Source organism: Alosa pseudoharengus, unplaced genomic scaffold (genome assembly GCF_046254945.1).
Source record: "Alosa pseudoharengus isolate Yale_2024_CS ecotype anadromous, Long Island Sound unplaced genomic scaffold, YU_APseudo_1.1 YU_APseudo_1.1_scf_15, whole genome shotgun sequence".
Taxonomy (NCBI): Eukaryota; Metazoa; Chordata; class Actinopteri; order Clupeiformes; family Clupeidae; genus Alosa; species Alosa pseudoharengus.
This window is the reverse complement of record NW_027468620.1, coordinates 5,702,308-5,719,338: the sequence shown is the minus strand read 5'-3', so window position 1 is coordinate 5,719,338 and position 17,031 is coordinate 5,702,308. Positions and strand designations below refer to the sequence as shown.

The 17,031-nt window shown below is 40.5% G+C and overlaps 1 protein-coding gene across 1 annotated transcript; it reads left to right on the top strand.

Moving 5' to 3' along the window:
• The first annotated feature begins 103 nt into the window (after positions 1 to 103).
• Positions 104 to 15,889, top strand: LOC143124070 (bifunctional 3'-phosphoadenosine 5'-phosphosulfate synthase 2-like). The gene is made up of 12 exons (XM_076285350.1): positions 104 to 287; positions 3,082 to 3,196; positions 8,600 to 8,835; positions 9,158 to 9,296; positions 9,572 to 9,690; positions 10,417 to 10,530; positions 10,990 to 11,101; positions 11,728 to 11,933; positions 12,402 to 12,537; positions 13,270 to 13,538; positions 14,191 to 14,420; positions 14,889 to 15,889. Exons 1-12 carry the CDS (start codon positions 261 to 263, stop codon positions 15,028 to 15,030), a joined length of 1,845 nt encoding a protein of 614 aa, XP_076141465.1. The 5' UTR covers positions 104 to 260; the 3' UTR covers positions 15,031 to 15,889.
• The last annotated feature ends 1,142 nt before the right edge of the window (positions 15,890 to 17,031 follow it).

Here is a 17,031-nt window from a genome sequence, read left to right as displayed (position 1 = left end):
CCTCTCCACATAGCCTATCCTCCACCCACGCAGTGTTATCCAACCCCGCAGTGATTTTTGGGACCATAACCATTGGTAATATGCAGATTCTACACGGAAAGAGGCAGGGCAGAGAAACGCTACGTGTCTTAAGGAACTCTTAAAACCCCCGGCCCCTTCTATTCCTTACACTGGTTCTGCTACTCCCCGCCCCGAGCGCTTTGCCTCTACCGGCCCAGGAGACACCCGTCCAGAGTCCACAGTTCAGTCTCGAAATCACGATGTCCGGAAATAAAAAGCAGCGGACGGTAAGGCAAATGAGCGTTCTTTTCGTGCTTTGTATAGTCGTTAAAAGAGGCACCATGCTTCAGACAAAAGCATGAACACAATTTGAAAAGCGAGGACTGTGCTCTTTTGTACGGGCTTGTTATTTTTCTTTGACAACTTAAATTGGCTGTAAACTTTTTGAGTTCTTATGTAACCACCTAGCCAATGTCTGGACCTGTGTAGGCTAAGAAATTGATGCTGTTGGAGCAGTGTAGGCTACAGTTTAAAATGACTCTTCCGCGCTTATGTTGCCATTATGATTGGCTGTAGCCTAATAATCAATAAACAAAATATCGAGATTTAGACTGACCAATTGAATGCACAACTTGCCTCATGCAATTCGTTTTGAGTTGATGGGTAAAGTATTGTTTCTTGTTCGATTATCGATTATTGTAAATCATTTGGTGTTCTATGGTAGGCTACATTTTAAAAAAAGCCTAATAAAAACTTTTGTTGGCCTATTATGGCTCTATTTATATATCGTTTGAGAGGTGTGTCGAGTGACTCTTCAGTCTTTCAAGTGTTTCTTGGAATAAGTGTAATCAGTTTATCCTGTGGCTAACTTGAGTAATAAAACTGTCACCATATATATTTTAATGAGCCTGACAGACATTAAACAAAGCATGTCCGTACTTATTTATAGGCCTATTCAAGATATTACACCAGTGTAGTGATACAAGCTTTCCGTTTACCTATAATTGTCCTTCCAATAGATGCAAGTGAAAAACTTTTTTGTAATATTGTCTTTTACAGGGTGGAAAAGTTTAATATGATGGTGAATTTCATATTTCAGCAAGGATCCTATCATCATCTTTCATATTTCAGAAAGGCATATCAAATGTGATACTCGGTGGGAAATGTAATAGCCTAGAAACTTCGGTGGAGTAGTGGCTTGCTTGTTGTAGAGTAGTACAGATTGTGCTTGAGCTTCAGCTCACTCCCAGACGTGCTATCTGAATGAATGAATGAATAGGCTTATTTGTTTACCTCCAACATCTACCCTCCGAATACTAGCTGGAGTGTGTGCTGTACGCCCATTGGGACCGTCACAATGTGGGTTTACACACATGGAAAGGACATTATTCACCACTGAGATAAATGTAGTTTTTCAAACTCAGGTATATGGGAATGCAGTCTTATGTATGAGGGTTTTGTTCACTCTCATTACTCCGACTTTTCATATGCGCCACTGGGATATATTAGTTTAAAGAAGCCTTAGCACTTAAACATGTGTCTGGAGGTGTAGGTCAGAGCAAGTGTGTCTGAAGGTGTAGGTCAGAGCAAACTGACAGATGTCAAGAGCTGGCATTGTATCATCAGCTTGGGTGGGGGTAGGCAGCATGGTTAGGTCTTGATACTTGTGTGTCTGTGTGTGTGTGTGTTTTCAAAAGCATCTGGGAGGCTCCTAAGCAAGCGGGCACTGAATCTGCCACATCATCGCTGCTCAGCTGCAGCACACTGACCACATTGTCCATTCGACTCTCTCAGAGTAACCACTGACCAACGTCATGGTCCAAATAGTATGCCTTCACACAGTCACCCTATCCAAAGCTCTGCCTGCCAGCCAGCCAAGCACTGGGTGTGATACTCTTAAGCAGACACACAGAGATGATTTTGGTGTGGCATTTCTGAAATATACTTGCATACAAAATGTGTGCATATGTGCATGCACATGACTTTCTTTTGTCATTGCAGTCATTAAGTTCAATCACAAAAACAATAGATGCTTTTTCAAGCATGGGTGGCAACTGCAAAGACTCTTATTGTATTTACTTAAAAGATGGAAAATGGGATAAAGGATAAGAAAGGTTTATTCTAGAAACCATATTACTGAAAGTGTACTGCAAATAAGGTTTATCTGTATTGGCAATTCCCATGTACAATAGTGATAAAGTATTTCATTTTGGTTAAGTCAAAGATCTTGAAAGGTTCTATCCTACGAAATACATAAGTACAGACACACACACACACACACACACACACACACACACACAGGAATGTAATGAAATGTATGAAAATTTAACCTCACGGTTATAGTGACCAAAATGATCACGGTTTTCGGTATGATCACGGTATTTCTAAAAGTGTCTTCAATATGTTCAGAAAGCACTGATAGGCCTACACAAGCTGAAATAGTTTCAAAAAGTGTCCTGTTCACTTTTTTCTTCATGTTTAATTGGCTATTTGCTTAGCTTAACTTACCCTACCATAACTTGCAGTTTGGTATTTCTGTTATTTGGATCCAATGAGTGAGACCAAAGTAAGTGTTCGAAATAAAACTTTAGGCTACTGTATTCTACTGGGTGGATTTAATGTGGACGCGAACATAAAAAGACGCAGAGTGGCTACATGAAATTGCACATTTTGCGGTGAAAATGTTCCGCCTTTTAAAATCAGGTGTAGCCTTATCCGAATCGTAGTTAAAACCATCAATTAGACAACAGAATCAGTAGGGTACCAGTTTTATTTCATTGTACCAGGCCTACTGTATGTCAAAAGCAGGCTCGGATGTAGCTGGGAAGGATTAAACACACAGTTTCCACACCGCGGTAATCAACTGTGATCATGATATTTGAAAAGAAAACGGTAATTGTTATCGTCAACATTTTTATCGTGGTTTACCATTATACCGGTAATCATTACATCCCTAATATATAATTATTTTATTGTTTTTATTATTATTATATTGTTATTATTATTATTAAACACTGTATTTTTGTAGCAAATTATAAGTAATCAATTATTAACACTGATACATTATTGTGTTTTCTCTAGGATCTACAAAGGTCCACAAATGTGGTGTACCAGGCCCACCATGTAAGCCGCATCAAAAGAGGTCAGGTTGTGGGAACCAGAGGTGGATTCAGAGGCTGCACTGTGTGGCTGACAGGTACATAAATAAATACCATATTTGACAGTGACATACTGTACATTCTGCTATCACAAAAGGCAAAAATAAAAAAAAATGTCATAACTACATGACATGTATCCCTAGAATGTGCCTCTAGTCTAGCATATCTAGTTAGATGTTTAGCTTTCGTCACTTACTCCATTTAGTACTTTCAAGTAATCATGCATCCCATTCTAGCACTCACTGAATGCTACTTCATTCCATATCATACACCAGACTGGATATACAAACAGATGTAGCAGATAAAGCCTGAGCAAATTATGAGTTCAGTTTTAAATCAAACACATTTTATTGGTTACATAAGGTTATACAAGGTACAGTATTCAGTGAAATGTTTAGTCCTCTGACTCCAATGACTGTGTGTGCATTAATACATAGATATGTATAAAATAAATAAATAGAAGATATGTATATTGTGCAAAGTGAGGTCCAGTCACGGAGAAGTACAATCAAGATACAGAGTTTATTTTGGCAGTAGGAGAGAGGCACACACTAAGCACAATGCACTCCAGAATATGCGTCTCTGATTTGACACAGAATTATCCCGGGTTTAAGTACACAACAGCAAAGGATAATCATACAGTGGCAGAGTCAGGAGACATCCAGGCTACCCTAATCAATGATGCAGATGGCTTTTGATGTAAAACAAACAAGAAGAAATGTTATCAACCCTGACGCCTTACATTATCCATAATTGGGACAGATATCATAAAGGGTCATGAAGTAGGACGATACTTTTAGTGTCAAAGTGACCTACTATTGGACTACTATACTACTATTGGACATACCGGTAATGCAGAACATTAAACCACATACTGGAATATTGGACCTAATGCTCTATTCCACTTTCTCCCAATATGTACAAGTATGTTATCGTGCCATGTGGTCCATATAGGCCTATAGTCCTCATTCAAGATGTAGATAGATTGCGGATATAAACCTTTCCTCAGTCTCAGCTCAAGCAGTGTTAACGTTTCTATGACTATAGCACAGAGAAGAGACTACTGTTGGAATGACTATACTCTCTGATGAATTTTTTGGCTCTGGACTGACATCTTCTGGTATAAATGTCCTGAAGGTTGGGTAGTGTTCTCCTGGGTGGTACTTTCTGCTGACCTCACCACCCTTTCATGAGTACACTTTCGTGCAGCACCCGTGCAGCACGTTACGGCTCCCACACACAGCTGCGTGCATCGCGTTGCTGGAGACGCATCCCATTCACTTTAAATGGGCTCACGTGATCCGTTGCCGAACTGAATTGTGGGTCCGTCGCGTCGCGTTTCTCCCGCCGCTCGCGTTGAGGAGTTCAGCTGTTGCTGCACCGACAGACGGCACCGGCCAATCAAAGCCAATCTACGGACGGCACCAACCAATCACATTACGGTTTTACTTCAAGTCATTTGCATAGCTACCGTCGGGAACACCCACTGGCATGCATTGACGGAACGCAGCTGTGTGTGGGAGCCGTTAGTCTCACGCATGTACAGGCAAAACTGTATCAGTAGCCTAACGTTGGTAAATCTTCCATTGCACAGAATGATTTTTGTAGCACGTGCAACAAATGACAGTCGAAAGATACAATTACAGTGCTGCTATCAATTTGCTTGGTATATCCACATTTCTAGTTTTCTACAAATGCAATCAATCAAATTGGCCTCCATCACTCAACCAACACTAACGGTAACATTACCTAGGTCCTTATTGATATTATAAGATTAACGTACCTGCAGTAAAAACCAAGCATGTCCGATAAACATCCTCAGATTTATGTCGGCTTCAAGAAGAAATGGGAATTACATTTCATGTGAACATCGTCCTATCCTTATTAGACGTTCTCTGCGGTAAATTACAGTCCTTGTAGGAAGCGTCCATTGTTTTTTTCAACCCACTTTTAACTTCCAACAAAATTACGTCTCACTGCAACGATGCGCCATCTAGTGGACAAACGACTACTTATCGCCAATACTGGAAATGCAGCCATGATGATGGTGATGAATATTTATTATGGCTTTCTTTTAATCCTACTGAATTTGTAATTATGTATCGGCCGTTCTAATACCGATAGTATGTGGGTGCCTGTGTGTGTGTGCATGTGTATATGTGTGCACCGCCATCTACAGGCCAATGAGTGTACAGTCACTAAATGTACACATAACCTAATTTTTTTAGACCCCCCCATGGATGAAATTCTACGAAACTTGGCATACCACCAGAGAATGCCAGGTCAATCATACACATAAAATTTGGTGCAGTTCTAAATATCTTAACTAAAGATAGGGGCGATTAAAGCAGAATAATATTGCATTTTCATTTTTTACCGGGGGGGTGCAAATCACAAATGAGTGATTATGGGCCAGGTTGATGTGGGCCCTTGAGACCAACATACCATAAAAGATTCTTCATCCTCAGTGCCACGGTTCAGGTAGTTATTTAGGAAAAACTGCTTTTTTTGCGGTTCGGGGGGCCCAGCACGGGGGTGGAGTGGCCCCCGGGGACGAAACGAAATTTTTCCGTAAAAGTCTAGTGGGGCTACATGCCCACCAAATTTCATGTGCCCCGGTGGTTCGGTGTCCCGGGTATCGTTGACCAAAAATTCAGGAAGTAGATGACGAAAAAAAAAAAAAAAAAACTTTGACAATCCCTATATGACCGCTTCGCTAGCGGCGGTCATAATAATGCCCAGTCAGACATAAGGAATTTTCTATCAGAAAAACTTTATTGGACCATGGCAGTCATACATATTTCATGGTGAGTTCACGGGCAACTCCAACTGAAATATCTGATGTTACATGATTAGTGCTTGGATCCTCATCTAGCCTATAACCAGAAAGTTGGACATCAGTTCCACCACGAATAGCCTAACTGCTTAACAGTTATAGCCTACCCATTAGAGTGGAACTTCTAATGGGTGAGCTATAGTTACTTTTTGTTGCAGTTGCTATAGCTTGACCTATTTGGGAAATGCACTCTTTTTCAGTGACTTCTGTGGGTATACTTAGTTACTTATTGGTCATAGGAATAAGTTGGCTACTGCTTTTCTTGATTGCATGTGGGAAAACAAATATCCTATCCTAATCTTACAAACAGAAGCAGGTATGTATAATCTACACACCTATGGCTGAAAAAGTTAAGGTTCATTTAGCAAATGTTATTTTGTAGTATTAAAAAAGATCGTTTTAGAATTTATCACGTAATTAGAACGTTTAAGATAATCACTGCAGTTGCAAACAGCCGGTCGGTGGACTGCCGTTGGCGTGACTGTGTTTCAACGTTGTAAATTCTCTTGTTTTAAGAGGCTGCGAGCGGTCTTACAAACTTCTAAAATTATCTCACAAATGCAATACATAATAATAATAAATAATAAAACCCGAAATCTTGCGTTGTTGACATTCGCTGCAGTTGCAGCCAGTCGGTGGACTGTGTTTCAACGTTGTAGATCCTCTAAATATTTTGTTTGACGCAGCTTGTCGCAGAACAATCCAACATTCTATAAACCAACATTCTATATACAATTGCTTGAGGCGCTGCGGTTGTTGTGACATTGTTTTAACGTGGAAATTCCACCTCCGACACTGCCAACCAATGTCAATGTTGTGACAACGTGTGCTTGCTATCTGGGAATGCTCTATTCCACTTTCTCCCAATATGTACAAGTATGTTATCGTGCCATGTGGTCCATATAGGCCTATAGTCCTCATTCAAGATGTAGATAGATTGCGGATATAAACCTTTCCTCAGTCTCAGCTCAAGCAGTGTTAACGTTTCTATGACTATAGCACAGAGAAGAGACTACTGTTGGGATGACTATACTCTCTGATGAATTTTTTGGCTCTGGACTGACATCTTCTGGTATAAATGTCCTGAAGGTTGGGTAGTGTTCTCCTGGGTGGTACTTTCTGCTGACCTCACCACCCTTTCATGAGTACACTTTCGTGCAGCATCTCCAGACTGCCAGTGAATTCACCGGGTTGGTCAGTTGCTAAATAACTTTGTTGGCATTGCATCGGTTGTAAAAACACAGCTCTGTGCGCAGTTTTCACGGATCATCATTGCCCTTGGACATTTTCAGCTGGTTTGGAAATTGGACTAATTTTAACATCACTTTTTCCCCTTTTAAAATATATATATTTTTTATTTGTTTATTTGTTTTGTTGTCTGTCTTGTATGTCTTGGTGTCACGGGTACGCTGGCGACTACGCCGCTCCGTCCGGCATTTTTTTGTATTTGTTATTTTTTAAATGTATTTGTCTTGTCTTGATGTCATCTTTTGTCTTGTTGTTATGTGTCTTGTTTGTGGAGCGCTTTGGATTGCACTATGTGCATGTTAAATGCGCTTTATAAATAAATCTGACTTGACTTGACTTGACTATGTGCACTGTGTGCTTACTGGCAGAGTTCGCAAATTCTAACAGACAGTTGTTGAGGTAGTTTAAAGTTCGTGAGATATCTAAAGCCATCCGTACACCAGAAGACAAGATTTGGGAAAGATTCTTGAAAGAATGTAGTCTTTTGAGTAAAGCTTGAATGGGGGGCGCATTAGTTAAAAGACTCCAATCATTCAAAAATCTTTTCCAAATTCTTCTGATGTACGGGTAGCATTAGGTGAAAATCTATATGCACATAATGGCTTCCCCTGTTGTCAAGGTTGGTAAGTGCCGTGTTGCTTAAAGGTTATGGCAATGATATGATAGATGGACATACATACTATTATTCATCCTGAGGGAAATTCTTCCACTGCATTTAACCAGTCCGTGGTTAGTGAACATACACACAAACATTAAGAGCCGTGAACACCCAGTCCGTGGTTAGTGAACATACACACAAACATTAAGAGCCGTGAACACATAAAGATGTCCATGGTTAGTGAAGATAAACTCAAACATTAGGACCCGTGAACATCCAGAACAGTGGACAACCATTGCTGCCCAGGAGCAGTAGGGGGTTAGATGCCTTGCTCAAGGGCACCTTAGTGGTGAATGTGGACATGGGAGCATGCTGCTCAGTCACTTCCCTCGCCCACTTTTTCCCTACCAGTCAGGCATCGAACCAGCCACCCTTCAGTCACCAGTCTGATTTTCTAACCTGTAGACCACGGCTTCCCAAAGCGTTTGGGCATTTTATTTTGAATTCAGGTTGATTATTTACAGTTATTGTAGAATTGTGTTGCTGTAAAACTAAATGGTCTGGTCACTCACACAATACAAAGAATCATTTGTGTCAAAGGACCACACCTAGGCCCAGTGAACACACCTAAGTACCCAGTGAATTTGATCTTATTGTTTTTTTGTTTTGTTTATATATTTGTTTTTCAACTGGATGGTTTAAGATAGCAGTATCTTTTGTAAAAAATAAATAAAAAACAGTTGACATTATGATTCCCAGGTCTGTCTGGTGCCGGTAAAACCACTGTTGGCTTTGCTCTGGAGGAGTATTTGGTGTCCCACCGTATTCCGTGTTACTCTCTGGATGGAGACAACATTCGCCATGGGATGAACAAGAACTTGGGCTTCAGCGCTGAGGACCGCGAGGAGAACATTCGACGCATTGCTGAGGTGGCCAAACTGTTTGCTGACGCAGGACTGGTTTGCATCACCAGCTTTATCTCACCATTTACTAAGGTCAGTGACACACTTCAATCACCAGGGGAAAAGCATGCACCACAGTCATTTCCTCTATCTGCTGTCAATAGATTGTACATAGATATCCTCCCCTGTAGAAATGTGTGTGTATATACTCAGTCAGTGGAAGCCTGACATTAGTAGGTTTGAAATCCTACCTCATAACAATCACATATCATATAATTATATAAAGAGAGCAATAATCTTGCGTTGCAGCCCAAGATTATTGCTCTCTTTATATAATACTGAGGTGTAACAACAAATTAATCTTGAATCTATAGGCTATCTCCTTTATCTCTTTCACCCTCACTCCCTTGTGTAGGACCGTGCTGAGGCACGTAGCATTCATGAGAAAGCAGGCCTTCCTTTCTTTGAGGTGTTTGTCAATGCATCTCTGGAGGTGTGTGAAAGTCGCGATGTCAAAGGTCTCTACAAAAAGGCACGTGCTGGAGAGATTAAAGGTAATGACAAACAAACACACTGCTTGCTTGTTGTAGTTTTGGAATTCATATAGGATGTTCAAAATTAGAGCTTGTCCTACTAGTCCTATCTGGTCCTGCTAGTCCTATCTGTTCTGCAAGTCGTACAGGGTCAAAGGGAAGGGGCGTAATATGTTGGCTGTTGAATTAAAATATCAACAACATTTTGCCAGAATTATGAATTGTGCCTTTAATTATATGGTACACACAGTTGAGCTCATTGCTTTAATTCACTTTTTATTTGTTTGTCTTGACAGGTTTTACTGGCATTGATTCTAACTATGAAAGCCCAGATGCACCTGAGTTGGTTCTAAAGACAGGAGAGCTTACAGTGAATGAGTGCATACAAGAGGTGGTGGACCTCTTGAAAGCACAGGTCAGAATGGACTGAACAACGAAATGTTATATACCCTGTCATAGCTGGCTCTGTTATATACCCTGTCATAGCTGGCTCTGTACTAGCAACATTAACTGTTACATAGCTCTTAGGAAACCTCTGATACAGTTACTGTGTAGAGGAGGAGCAATACTAAATCAGGGTTTCACTTCTTCATCAGTCCCCTGTTTCTGACCGGCCCACAAATATACTGGAGCACGGAACAGAAAAATAGAGCGCAAAACTCCACAATTCAGTACTACATCTCTGATTTTGCTTTTTAGGATCTTTAACTCATAGCAACTCTATTTAGGATCAATAACTCATAGGCTACATACTGTATAGATGTTAGTGGTGCCCTAAAATATCCATAAAAGTCCATGAAAAGTTTAATTTTTTTTCTTTATTCATTCATCGGTTTGTTACTGATTTTGTTTGTTTATCTGTGTAAGTAAGTAAGTAAGTAAAAAAAATATATAGCACATTTATACAGCTTACACTGATCAACGTGCTTCTTTCAAAACAGAAAGAAAAAGAAAATAAATATATAAATAAAATAATTGTGGGTCAAATACACATACTTCAAGTATCTGACTGTATATCTAACAGATACCAGAGGTGGAAAAAAGACCTGCTATGTCCTGTAAAAGTGGATATTAGAAGAAATTATTTGTAAAATGCAGCAAATTCTGTAATAATCCATGTCATCCCTCTTTCTGTAAATAGAGTATCGTTCCCAGTGGGGTTGTGGAAGAGGTAATTGAACTCTTTGTGCCAGAGAGCATGTTGGAGCTGGCCAAGGCTGATGCTAACATACTGCCCACAATCACCATCAACAAGGTAACAACCTCGTCTCCATAGAGACCCTCTCCTGTAGCTGCACTTAAATACCTCCCTATGTCAGTCTGAGCCAATTTCAAGCCTCTATTATCACACACTAGTAAACAGTGGTCAATATTTGACAGGATTTTATGTTTGGTTAGTTATGAGTTTATGATATTCCTGGGCACATTATAGTGTGTTTGTTGCATTAAGTACAGATTGTGTTCAGGTAGAGTGTCAGATTTCACAGATGGATATGGCTTTATCATTTATCTTGTGATTATTCATTTTGACTCTTTGTTGTACTTAGTTCAACTTCATTGGAATGTCAAAAACTGTGAAACAGTATTGGGCACCATCTCTCAAATTCAATGGCATATGCTCTGTAGAAATGATCCTTGCTGCAAATATAGCAGAAGATCATTAGAATGATTTAACAACACTCTTTCATCACGGCTGCTTTGTACATTTCTTCAGCTCGACCTCCAGTGGGTGCAGGTGCTCTCAGAGGGTTGGGCGAGCCCCCTGAAGGGCTTCATGAGAGAGAGAGAATATCTACAGGTTCTCCACTTCAATAACCTGCTAGATGGTAAATAACCCTCATTCTTCCTCTGAAGCACAGTCAGTCTGTCACAATCGGTGGGTGATTAAGAAGTAAGGAGTATGGAGGCCAAATACAGGACACATTCACATTTTTATAGTGTTCTTTAGTGAAACATAAATTTAGTTTTATTTATTTTCAAAGAGGAAGCTGAGCAGGATTAAGCATGTTTACATTACCAGTTTATTTGCACTTTACATTACCAGTTTATTTGCATTAGGATATTAGATGGACACACAACCAAAGCACATAAACCTGAGCCAGCAACGTGAGCACAAACAACTTATGACAGAACTTATTGCAACAGCATGGCATCTGACGTGGTTTTAATGAGCAACAGTCATGGAAGATCCTTTTAGTTGTCCAGCTATGGGCCATAGAACAATAGGGATTTGCAAGGGTTATACACAGCAAATATGGACAAAGAAAACATACCACCCTCAGAACACATAGTATGTGTGCAATATAGGTTTGCACAGGATTTTGGTTGTATGCAAACCTATTGATGCAATCATATTCAGTATAATACCCTTCAATTGTAGCAGTATGTTACATAGTGCAGTGTCATAAGGCAAAGGCTATGATGAAGTAAACTGCATGTGATCTCTCCTCAGGTGGGGCAATCAACTTATCCATTCCCATTGTCCTGCCCGTATCCACGGAGACAAAAGAGCAGTTGAATGGATCTGCTGCCGTGGCTTTGGAGTTCCAGGGTGTCAGGGTGGCGATCCTGCAGAACCCAGAGTTCTACGAGCACCGCAAGGAGGAACGTTGTGCAAGACAGTGGGGAACAACCTGTCCCAAACACCCTTACATAAAGGTGCTGGTTGCCTAGATACGTCTGCCATGCAACAGGCTTCATCATTTATAAGTGACACTGAGGGTCGTGTGCTCATATTTGCCTTCTGAGTGTTAATCAGTTACACTGTGCAACAGGCATTTCACTTCACTTCACTTCACTTGCAGTCAGTGTCATGCAACATAATCTTCAACTTAACCAACGGTTATGCTTTAGTGAAGTACACAGTCATTCTTTTGGTCCTGCTTTAGTAACTTGAAAACCCACAGGAATCTAAGCAAGTCAAGTCACTTTATTTTTACAGCGCATTTAAAAACATCAGGAATTGACCCAAGCCAGTGGGTCAGTTCCTGTTGTTTGTGTTTACTGTGAAATAAAGGATTTAAAGGGCAAATTAAAGATAAAAATAAACAAATTCAAGATTCCTAATAACTCCAAGATTCCTAATAACACCATTTAATTCAAGATCATGCACCTTGTCTTGGATAGATGGTGCTGGAGAGTGGTGATTGGCTGGTCGGTGGTGACCTTGAAGTGCTGAAGAGAATTAGATGGGAAGATGGTCTGGATCAATATAGACTCACTCCTAAGGAACTGAAGCAGAGGTTCAAAGAGATGAAAGCAGGTGAGAGGGACTGTCAACACTTGTCTTGTTGGTAGAATAATAGAACATACAAAATGTGCAGCATAGAAATAACAAATAAGTTTATGATATTAATTATGGTCAGTAATAGTGATAATTGTTGTATCATTCATTATGTAAGGGGTAATAGACAACACAGAGTTCGGGTATCAGTAAAAATGATGCACGTTCAAATGCACGTTGCTTGTTTATAGAACTACTTCTTTCCACCACACATCGACTCATTTCTCAGCTTACAGGACAAACTGCCTGTTCTAAATGGATGGTTGATATGGCCAAAGGCCAGTCATTAGTTCCAACTCTCTTGTTGTCAATTGGGCATATCCCAGGATTCTGTTGAGCCTTAGCTTTGTAAAAACACTGTTTTACTTAGCCTACTGCAGTGCAACTGAGCTAAATGCCACCTCAGTCATATGTTACAAAGTTGCTATGTTACATAGTTGCTATTAGTTCATTTAAACTTCTCAAGGAGTTTGGCGAATTGAAACAAGCGCAATGCAGACAAAAAATTGGAACCACTTCATAGATGTTCTGTGAAATTATATGAAAAATAACTGACATTCTAAAGAGTGCATCACAATAGGAAACCAACCAAGCAGTGGTATAACTTTAAAGGAAAAGTTTTCTTTTATTCTGTCCCAAATTAACCTTGAGTAATAAATAAATGGTTACATGTACAGTCCACAAACCTCTTGTGCCCTGTTTTTTTCTTAGACGCTGTCTTTGCCTTCCAACTGCGGAACCCTGTGCACAATGGCCACGCCCTGCTTATGCAGGACACCAGACGGCGGCTGGAGGAACGAGGATACCAGCGGCCCGTGCTGCTCCTCCACCCGCTGGGGGGCTGGACCAAAGACGATGACGTGCCACTACCCTGGCGCATGAAGCAGCACGCGGCCGTGTTGGAGGAGGGCGTACTTGACCCCTCTTCGACCATCGTTGCCATCTTCCCCTCCCCTATGATGTACGCTGGCCCCACTGAGGTAAGATAGGTGCAGTGCATACGAGGAACGCCAGACTGGAGAAGGCTCCTTCATCATGTCTGAGAATGAAGTGAGGATAAAGTCGTTGTATCATTACGTTCGGTCATTAGGTCATTAGGTCATTTCGCTGTCATATCCATGATATAAAAGACAGTGACAGAGGGATAGCAAGTCAAAGCATTTAACTCAAAAGTTAAATCAAAAGTATTCCGGAGAAATGTCTTATCAAAAAGGCAGTTATGGAAAACATTTCAGAACTATACAGTGTCTGCCTACTGAACAAACTGTATGACCAGTGCAGATGACACGTCTGGTACATTTTCACTATGGGGTAAACCCATGTGTCTGGAGAAAAGCCTCCAACTTATTTGTCCCAATCAATGAGGCTGGATCGCAACTCTAGCCAAATGGCCATACTCCTCTCCTGGAGAGGGGCAGATCTATCTATTTAATGGAAAGAGAACACCCAAGTTTTTCGCCAGTGCTTTAACCAGAGGGAAATATGGTAGCTGTATTCAATGTAAAAAGATCAGGATTGAACTTTGCACATATCTTTGTTGACATACTGGCAGTAACCAAACTGGTTTTAAACAAATGAAGCTGCTCCTTTCTTTCCGGATGTACCTTTACAATTCCTCCTGTGTTGACGTAGGTGCAGTGGCACTGTCGTTCAAGAATGGTGACGGGAGCCAATTTCTACATTGTGGGGAGAGACCCAGCAGGGATGCCCCATCCCGAGTCAGGGCAGGACCTGTACGAGCCCACCCACGGGGGGAAGGTCCTCTCCATGGCCCCTGGGCTCACGTCCGTGGAAATCATCCCATTTAGAGTGGCAGCTTATAACAAGACCAAAAAAGCCATGGATTTCTATGACAAAGAGAGGTTAGACCAAGTAGATATCCCCTTTTCTCCCTCTCACTCACTTACTCACTCATTACATTACATTTAGCAGACACTTCTTGACCAAAGTGACTTACATATGTCAGCTATATTACAAGGGATCACATTGTCCCCAGAGCAACTTGGGGTTAAGTGCCTTGCTCAAGGGCACAACAGTGGAAGCCGGGAATTGAACCGACAACTTTCAGGCTACTGCACGCTAGCCCAGCTCCTTAACCACCACACTACCACTCACTCACTCACACACACATACTCATACATACATACTGTGTGTGTGTGTGTGTGTGTGTGTGTGTGTGTGTGTGTCAACTTACAAAATATTACAGTATAACACTAGACAACTTTATAGAGCTTTACCTAGTGATTGATTGCTCTGAAATCTTAGAGATAGAGACATTCACTCACCCCCGCTCACACCTCATGTTCTATGTGTGTGTCTGTCTTCCTCAGACATGCTGAATTTGACTTCATCTCTGGAACACGGATGAGGAAATTGGCTCGGAGCGGAGAGAATCCCCCTGTTGGCTTCATGGCTCCCAGAGCTTGGAAGGTCTTGACAGAGTACTACCAATCCTTGCAGAAAGACCAGTAGCTGCTGTACACAGCACAGCCTGGCAAACTGAGAATACAAAATGGCTCCTTCAAAATGCCAGTGTATATTTACTACTGTAGTTTAACTATTGAAATACGGGTATCCACAAACCAGATGGCATTACACATACACACCACATACCACACAGCAGATAAAAATCTTTTCATTCTTAATATTCAACCCATACATACATGGCAAACTGTAAGATTCTGTGGAGCAGACAACAATAGTTGTTGTCTTAAAGTTCTCATGTAACTCAAAGGGCTTGCCACAGATTTCCTGGTGACAAAGAGGTCAAATCTGTGTCTGTGTCAAGATCATTACTGTTTTGTGTACCTGTATATCTGTCTAAATGTTATGTGCACAAGGGACCATTTAAATTGCATTTAATGTAAAGAAGTGTAAATTAGTGTCCCTCTACACTCTAAGGGTTTACTCAGCTACTTTTAGCTGTGAATTAATATTTCTAGGTGATTACTGTATGGACATGGACCAGGGCATTAATAAATGTCAGAAGTGATTATGACAATCAAATAATTCATACATCCTCATAAATGTTCAAGGTTTATAGTGAGAATAGTGCTATTTTTAAATAGTTGATGAGAACTGGAGAGGGATCTTCACATAATGTTGTACATGTATATTTGTATAAGGATTTGATTACATTTGTTTTGTGACCAATATAGGTTTGAATTGCACCATGAATGTACCAGGATAGAATACAGTTCTTATCTGGAAACATTTTAAATAATACAACTGGGAAATATCTCATGGTTTTGTTGAAGGCATCCTCTGCAATTTTGTATTTATTATTTGCCTTCTGGACCAATAATTAAACATTTTGAATTAATGGAAAACATTTATGTCTGAGAAAGAGCTTGTGTTACCTTGATGTCATGGTATATACTAAAGATGAAAAATTCTGAAACACACATCCTAGAAGGTGGGGTGTCTGAATCTGACATGGCTAGTGTCATAGTGGAAATAAATCTGAATACAACACCCCCATCTGCTGGGACAAAAGATTATGCAGGCTCAAGCCATGTATCATTCATTCATTGTACATGTCTATGCACATATTTAAAAAGTTAAGCAAATTTCCGTGTATAAAACGCCATAAAGAGTAAAATGGACATAAATAGTGGGTACACAAGTATCACAAGTCATATGTTCATCCTCAAAGCACTTTTGGGCCTCATGAGTCTCTGTTATAGCTATAAGGTACTGTGAATGAATTTAAGACTGCTGTGAAAATTGCAGGTCTTTTTATAACTGTATATTGCTAGCTGTACACTTTCAAAGATAGCATCTGTGGCCTACTTGCACAAGATCTTTTGTCGGTTAGTATTGCACAGACCAGAATGCAAAACTTAGAAAGAGGACATCTGAATATTTATGTAGATGCTGACTTGCAAAACTTGGTTCAAACACAGCACTGAGTCTGGAAGAATATATATACACTTGTGTCTGTGTGTGTGTGTGTGTGTGTGTCTCAAAATGTAGCACTGACAGGTGTTCCATAAATGAGAAGGTTTCCATCTGTAGTAAACTGTACACAATCATCAATCTTTGGATAAGAGAATATCCCATGGGTACAATAGCTCTAATAATATCCAATTAACCCTAAAAATGCCCCAGAGTTCTAGTGGAGTGACTGATTACAGGTGGCGCTAAGCCGATTGAACAGATTAAGGAGAAATGAGATGAGTGTTCTCCTATACCTGAAAGGGAATTCCCTTGTAGCAAAAGTGCAGACAAAATTGTTTGATGTGTCGCGTTGCAGGCAACCCTGTGTAAATTGGCCAGCTGTACCCTCTGTGCTTATACCAACCGAAAATCTGACCTGGGCAAAAGACAAAATTGATTAGGTTAACGGATCAAGAAAAGCAGCCTTGTGGTCCCCCTGATAAAGAGGGACATGGCAAGAATGACATAAAAATGGCAGTACATGTTTGTTCATGCATGGACATTATCTTCACACATTTAACATCTGGGATAAGA